Source organism: Dendroctonus ponderosae, unplaced genomic scaffold, assembly GCF_020466585.1.
Source record: "Dendroctonus ponderosae isolate FM_Combo_2020 unplaced genomic scaffold, Dpon_F_20191213v2 Dpon_F_20191213_6, whole genome shotgun sequence".
Classification (NCBI taxonomy): Eukaryota; Metazoa; Arthropoda; class Insecta; order Coleoptera; family Curculionidae; genus Dendroctonus; species Dendroctonus ponderosae.
In genome coordinates, this window is record NW_026018814.1 from 6369942 (window position 1) to 6378046 (window position 8105).

General features: G+C 34.5%; 1 protein-coding gene across 2 annotated transcripts in view; it reads left to right on the forward strand.

Moving 5' to 3' along the window:
- Positions 1-6511, forward strand: part of LOC109540529 — a 9752-nt gene extending 3241 nt beyond the window's left edge. For both annotated transcript variants that reach the window (XM_019908954.2, XM_019908955.2), the window contains exons 2-8: positions 1230-1529; positions 2494-2748; positions 3886-4086; positions 4144-4410; positions 4670-4879; positions 5690-5873; positions 6148-6511. In XM_019908954.2, the coding sequence (XP_019764513.2) occupies positions 1230-1529; positions 2494-2748; positions 3886-4086; positions 4144-4410; positions 4670-4879; positions 5690-5873; positions 6148-6305 (1575 nt within the window). In that variant the 3' untranslated portion in view covers positions 6306-6511. The remainder of the gene's footprint in view (positions 1-1229; positions 1530-2493; positions 2749-3885; positions 4087-4143; positions 4411-4669; positions 4880-5689; positions 5874-6147) is intronic.
- Positions 6512-8105: the final 1594 nt, after the last annotated feature.

The window sequence follows — 8105 nt, forward strand, 5'->3', positions numbered from 1 at the left end:
AATTATCGTTGAGTGATAATTGCACACTGTGCAATTACCGCTGTAATTTTTCGATAATTGCACATTTCAAACGGACAGATTATCATACGAAGGAAATATTCAATAATAATGGAAAACTGTAAATAATTATCTGTTGACCTGCTATCAGGCAGAAAATATTCCACTATTTGATGGAAATAGTAAACAAATAAAAGATATATTAGTTTCTTGTTCTGATAATTTTCATAATGGGTAAAGAGATAATAAAAGTATATGATCAATAATAAGCCAATCAATGATGCGTTACTTGGCGCAATGTTTAGTTAGTATAAAATAAATAAAATAACTAACTGAAATCGACTGAAACACACATTTCCAATTCTGCTCAAATTTCTACTGATTGCATTGCAGAAGATTTAAAACTGAATTTTTCATCAATGAGATTTATTGTAAATTACAATTAATAGTTAAGCCGATCCTAACTCACTTAACATAAAAAATAGAACAAAAACAAACAACATTCCAACAGGAAAAATTGTCACTTCGTAAACATGATTATGTAAACCTAACATGATGATGAGACAATGTTCATCAGATCATACAAGATTTTTGTCACAACATTTAAGATCAAAGTTGTCCCCTTCGAACTCTAAAATCATTAAATGTTATTACGTATTTAATATTTTTATTGGGTGATCTGAAAAATAATTATTGCGAAACTTCGATTATGTTAAATGAGTTTTGTTTGATTGCTAGTTCATCTATTTTGTATGCTGCTCTGAACGGAGCTTTGACGAAGTTTTCAAAGTTGCACCGAGAAACACGATTGTTCGATTTCAAAGATTATACCGAATTTTACACAAAATTTTTAATTACTTGATTTACCTGTGCAATTAATTACACAAAACCTGTGTTATTAAAATTTCAATGACAAACTTATTTGTTAAACCAAATGTATTTTTTTACTTTTTTGATTGAGGATTGACCAAACGTATTTATTGCGAGCTGCTAATTTGAATCCTTTTCAAAAAAAAAATCGGCGACACATTCATACCGTGTAAGGGTTTTATAGAAATAGCTACCTAGATTTGAATGGTTTAATTTTGCGTAACTTGCCCGGTGTTAATAAACGATTTTTACGTTCCAAGTTTGACAAACTCAGAATCAATGCCAGCAACAACAAGTATTAATTTTATGATTTACTATATTAAAATTACAGTTTTAATTTAATTATATGTCTTTTTCTTCAGACGTTACCGCGGACCAGTAATTCAGCACTACAATTAGAATACTTTAAAACATTTTTGATCAATCTACTTGGATGGAGTGTTTTACTACCAACAGTATCCTTCTTCGCGGTGTACAGGAAAGTTATCGATATTATATTAAAAACGAAACATGGAGAACGATATGGTGGCCTTTTTAATCTGAACGATGGAATTTTCTTCTGGAGAGACTTTTCTCCTCCTTACCTGACCACGGTATTATACATTAGAAGTAAAACGCAGATCGACCTCTTACCCAAGGTGCAGAAGGTCATCAAGGAAAAGGTAATTTTCAAACTATTGAACTGATTTCGAATTATAGTAAATTTTTATTTCGATTCATTCGCTTTAACTTTAACTACTCATTATGGGTAGTAGTTGAAGTTATTGTTAACAGGTTATAATTGAATTAGAATTATTCTCCGAAATTACTGTTTATTTAAAGACATTTTGCAAACCTCTAAATGCGCTGCATTTAAAGACTTGCCGAAAATCATGTTTTTTTAATTTTATTTCCAATCACGACGACGTTAGGATCGTTAACAGCTCCAAAAACTGCATGACGCTGATCCAGAGATATTGATAAAGATTGGGAGTATTGTTGTAGTCAATATCCACAAAATATTACGATACTTTTCCAAAAATTCTTTACTTTAAAATATGTGTACTTATATTAATTTTGCTTTTCTGTATTTTCTTTTTCTTTATGAAATTCAAATGAGATATAAATAAATTTATAACAATTGTATTTGCAATTAAAATGTTTATTATTACATTTATGCACGATTTACAAATAAATCGCTTTATAATTTAAATATTTACTTTTAGAATTTAAAATGTTGATACTAAAGGAAGCTATAATTCGGTCTTCGTCAGTCTCCTAAAAAATTTTTAAACACACCATTGCCTGTATGATTTGTAAGTCTCTTCGTACCACGTTTTTGACTTGATAGTGTCTATTTCTTCTAAGCCTTCTGAGGTTTCCATTCCTGAATTAAATAGGATTTTAGTTCTGGATATTCAAAAGAACACGATTTTTTGAGGTTTGCAAATATATGTTTATGCATTTATCCTTGCCATTTGCGTTGATCGTATTTCTAACAGTGTTTTTGTATGTAAAATGAGATAAATGGGCAGTTTTATCCCGCCCTATGCTATTAATCAAAAAACAACCATTGATTTGTTAATAAAACATTAACAACATATACATTCTGTATATATTTCATCTTACTTTTTTGCTTCTACCTAGATCTTTACCAATCCAGACTTGTATCCGAAACTAACTGGGGCGAAATACTCTTTCGGAGGATATGCTTACTGGTTGAAAAATGGACGTAAAGTAGATAATGTAGTTAAAACATTGAGGCAGCCAATTGCCGGTAAATTTGATGAGAAATATCTGAAACAAGCGACTGCTGAAATACTGGAGGTACCACTGACGGACGATAATCCGGAATTATGGAATTTCTATATCAGCAAGAAGCCACTTGAAAATTTCAGTTCGGTAAGCTATATTGAGGTTGATTCTATTCATTTTATGACTGCAACAATTCACATTTCTTAATTAAACAAAATTACATTTAGGAATGTTTTCCGGGCTTTGAAGCCGTGGTCTATGGGAATTTCTTCCTGACGTTTCGTCCACAACTGCGGTGGACATTATCAAAGGCGATGAGGAAGTGGGCGAAATGATCTGCCGTGCTCCAACTAAGACAGATTCAACTGCTGGATTCCCCGTCGTATTTATGCAGCCCAGCCGTGTGTGCTCGTGCGTGGGGGATGGGTGGGGGTTCAAACGATTCGGCGCACATGCTGTTTGGCGCAAAACGCGCTTACAATCTGGATTGAGTGCCGTAATTTCTTCAATTATTACTCTTCGAAGAAATTACGGCACTCAATCCCGATTGGAAGTGCGTTTTCCGCCAAACAGCATGTGCGCCGAATCGTTTGAACCCCCACCCATCCCCCACGCAAGAGCACACACGGCTGGGCTGCATAAATACGACGGGGAATCCAGCAGTTGAATCTGTCTTAGTTGGAGCACGGGAGATCATGTCGCCCACTGCCTCATCGCCTTTGATAATGTCCACCGCAGTTGTGGACGAAACGTCAGGAAGAAATTCCCATAGACCACGGCTTCAAAGCCCGGAAAACATTCCTAAATGTGATTTAACCGGCCGTGAAAGCCTTCATAGTCTGATAAACAAAATTAGATCTAGTCTTTCAAAAACAGAAACAGAAGTGGTTCAGCAATACATGTCTAGATACTATTTTTTCCTCTTACCTTAAAATAATTTATTTCGATTCAGTTGGTAATTACATAGGGCTTCAATTTCAAAATAAACCAACTTAAATAACTTTTAAACTTAAATAGTTAAGCAAAATATAACAAAATTGACTTAGATTAGAACGGGGAACTTCTGTTCAGCATGGATATTTTCTTCATAAAGCAACAAGGCTACATTTGTATTCGTTTGATTTTCTAAAGATCGCATGATATGTGGCTGTTGCACATTTCCTAGAAGATGAAAATACACACCAATTCAATTATCTTCTAAAAATTTAAGTCTTACGTAGACACTGAGCGGAACTATCAAATATTCATATACCATTATTGATAAAACATATTTGATTTTTTTAGGATGGCTCCTACTGTTACCCCATAGTTGCTCGTTTTCATCACACGATCGCAGATGCTACTTCGATAGTCGCACTGTTCATTAGGCTATTTGGGGATAGTTCAGCTCAAAACTACAGTGAAGAGCTGTTTGAACGAATACTGAAGCCATCTACTATCCAACCTTATCATAGAACAGCAATAGAATCGACTATTCTCTTTGTGGTATGACTTGAAATTATTATAGTTTATCAAAGAAGTAATCAAATTTCATTTTTGCAGAAAAAATGTGTCAGGACCATTTGCTTTTCCTTTGACCTTATATTTTTCGCATTTGGAAGAATTATTCAAAACACTCATTTGCGAAAAACCGATCAGAATGCTCTGCATGGTTCCAATTACTCAGGAAAGAAAATCACGGTCTGGGCTGATGAAAATGAATCCGATTGCTTGCTCATGGTGAAGAAAATAAGGGAGCGAACTAAATCAAAGTTTACCTGTGTAGTTGGCACAGCTATATCGGCTAGTTTGACCGAGTACTTTAAGAGGGTGAGTTTAATAGAACTTTCGAATTATACAGGGTGATTCAAAGTCGATGGCGTATTAGACGTTAGAGACGCCTAGAGGCACGGTTTTTATTTGTTCTGTTTCAACTGATCTTCAACTCGGTAGTATTGGACTTGGTTTCAATTGTTTATTGTTTTTCAACTAACAGCTTATTCAGCTTTGTCACCAATCCTCAAATACATCATCTTCTATATTGACAATGTTTGCTATCATTGACTCAATTTTTTTTTTTATGTTTCAGAATAAGCTCCCAGTGCCAAATAGCGTAACTGGTGTATTAACATTACTTCTAAACTTCCCATCAATTGATCCAAATAAGCCAGTTGTATTAGACAACAAGACAGCCGGTCTGGGCTTCGATTTACAATTGCATACTTCCAACAATTTGGTGGATACCTTGCGTACTATTACCACTACAATGAACACCCAGTTAAAATACACAGATGCCATAGTAAGTAAACATTCTACATAAATCCCTATTTTCAATAAGTTGTCCTCAAAGAAAGAAGTCTAAGGGTGTTCAATCCGGAGATCTTGGGGGCCATTCAATTGGTCCCCTTCTGCCAATCGATCTATCCGGGAATCAATGTTAGGGGGGTTCGAAAATAGACTTTATTATTGTTTACAGGAAAATAGAAAACATTTTCAACAAGTTATCAGATAGTGCGTACCTAAGAAGATTCCATGGGTTTTATCGTAGAAATTTCTCTTTCGTAAATAAAAAGTGATTTTTCTCGCAGTAAAATGATGAATCAATCCGAAATCAATTGTTTAAACTGGACTTTTTCCATGTCATTCAACGATTTTAACGGTGTAACCGAATCTTCTATTAATTTGCGCTATAAGAAGACCCAATGACATAATTTTGATTAAGCACTAATCTGAAACCCAAAATCTCAATGCAGACAAGTTTAATTGTTTCTGTAATTTTGAAACGCGATTATTCGAAAACCTCTGAACAAAACGCAAGAAAGTCTAAAAAACGAATGTAAAGAAAATTGAACGCTCTTTAAAACGATGTGCCACTTGATCCCCCTTCTCATTTTATATTCCAAGGGCGACATCTACCCGTCCTAATGGGTTGAAACAAGGAGGCTAAAAATATCCATTTAAAGTGTCCCCTTTACAAATAAAATTGACGGGTCTTTCCCATTTTTCATATTTTAAACTGCAAAAAAGATATTAAGAGTGGAGAGTTTTCAAATTGACACCCGGTATACAACAATGACCGGATTTACTTTAGACACATTTTAATTTTTAGATTTCCTACGTGCTCCTGATATACGTCATGGGATGTGTGCCTGTAAAACTACTTAACAATTATTTGGGGTATGACTCACAAAGTTTCCTATTCACCAATATACCAGGTGGCTCTAAAATTGAGATGTTTGACGGATGCGTTTTAGAAAAAGTGGTTCCTGTTGCCCCCAATATACAAGGCATGGGTAAGTCGAAAGATGACAAATTATCTAATTCAACTGCATCAAAACATTATGGCAATCGTTCTTACTGCTTCCCATCAATGATCAATAGCTTCAGATCGAGACCAGAACTGATACGCTATCATTAAAAAACCATGACTTACACAAAGACTCATTGATGGCTAGTTCCGAGTACTCGCAACTCTTTGTCTTCATCTTCAAGTTAATCATTCGATCATAAACTTAGATAAATAACGCTAATAAAATTATTTATAAAATTGAAACTGGCTTTTTGCAGGCGTCTCCTTTGGCATAATCAGTTATGATAATAAACTGCAGATAGGTGTGACAGTGGACAAGGCATTAACTTCCAATTCAGATGAAGTGCAAAAAATTGCAACTGACTTCTTTAATAATATTCGGCTTTTAAACGCCGCTACAAAAAGCGAATGTTAATCTGTATCAACTTTTTAGTTTTATACAGTTAGGTAATTCTTCTAATCTCTAGACACCTTTTCTATTATTAAGTGTGAATTATACGGTAGTATTTATATTTTCGAAATGACTCAATGATTGTACACATGAAACACTTTTTTAAAAATAAGTGTTGTGATTTTCTTGAAAAGATTGAACGAGATGTGAATAAAATCAATTGAATGTAACTATTTTTTGGTTATTTCCCAATCCTATTTATTACTCCCGTAACGTTCTATCAATTGCAAAGGTTCTTTCTACATATACAGGGTGCTTGATTAAAATGAATTTGCCGCAGCCTGAAGATGTTACCCTTCAAGTGTCGCAAACATGATCTACAAGTTAATATTTTCGCAGTTATTGGGTAAAAGTTATTGGATAAAAAACGGGATAATTACATTTTTGGAAGCAACATGACTGGAAATAAAAAAGCTTATTGAGCTTTATTTATGATAAAAACACGACATTAAGGCATTCAAATAAACAATAGGCCAATATGACCTTCGTGTATGGATTTTACAAGGATGGCACCACCGTATCAGCGGGTTTCTCAATTTTCTCAATCCAAAACGATGGTTAAGTCGTTACGGTTTCATTGCCGGATCACTGCGATCTCCAGATTTCAACCTGTTGAACTATTTTCTTGTGAAAACACGTATTTATTCGATGGGAAAAGTTTATTGCATAGTTAAACTCGTCGGAACAATTCAAGTAGAATTTGTTGAGGTGAGAAATAATATGGAAAACAGCAATTGGAAATGAAAGCTACGCCGGAGGTTTGAATTATGCATGGCACAAGATTCATACACGCTGTTGCAAAAAGTTGGTCAATCCTGGAGCAAAATTAATACGAGTTTCATAATATAATCTTTCATATCTTTCTCTATCGTTCATTTGAGATCAAATAGAAAAATCCAAGAAACTTCTGGTTGGCCAAGCAATAACGTTCCCGCGACCAATTGACCGATTTGGTCAAGACCTGTGAGCAGACCTTCAAAAACTGTAACTGTAAAATGTTTTGTTTCAATCCACAGGGTACAGCTTTCGATACAACTAAGTTTGCATCTTTGGAAAACGTGTAAATACTATCTAATACTATTATAATGCCGACATGCGGTGGCTATTCCACGAGGCAAGGTGACTGCAATCAAACAAAAGAACTTCAAGTGCTTAATTAGCGTTTGCTAGGTTTATTGCAACATATTGTAACTACTTCGATCGATTTGCACGGTTTTGTACGTACAGTTACAAACGTACGGTTTTGAAATGGCACTGCAAAACACCCACACAATACACGTTTTTTCCCAGTTGTTTTTCTTCAGTGTAACTCGGGACAGCGGGTGTTTCGATAAAATACAATAAAAAACAACTTTTTTGATAACAAAAAGTAAATCTAGTTGATCACTTTTAAAAAACTGTAATCGGGAGCGTTCATGATAGGGTTGGAATGTTCAAGAACAACCGGAACAAACGTACCCGCACACTAACGGCTTTGCAGGAACGGTTTGGAACGTAAGTTTAAAATAATATAAAAAGAGTTTTAACTAAATTTACTGTATTTTACCTTATTTTCAAATTAAAAAAATCAGTAATTTTTGTGCAAAAAATTGAGTTCATAAAAAGAAAATACTCGTATCCCTCGGATGGCTCAGATTACTAGACGATTAAAGAACTAAATTACTCAGGAGATATGAGGCCCGCATAAGAATTAAAACTTTGACCAAGGAAAGATGGCACTATGTAAGCACCCTTCACAATATGTTTATTTGAATTTTGTTTGCT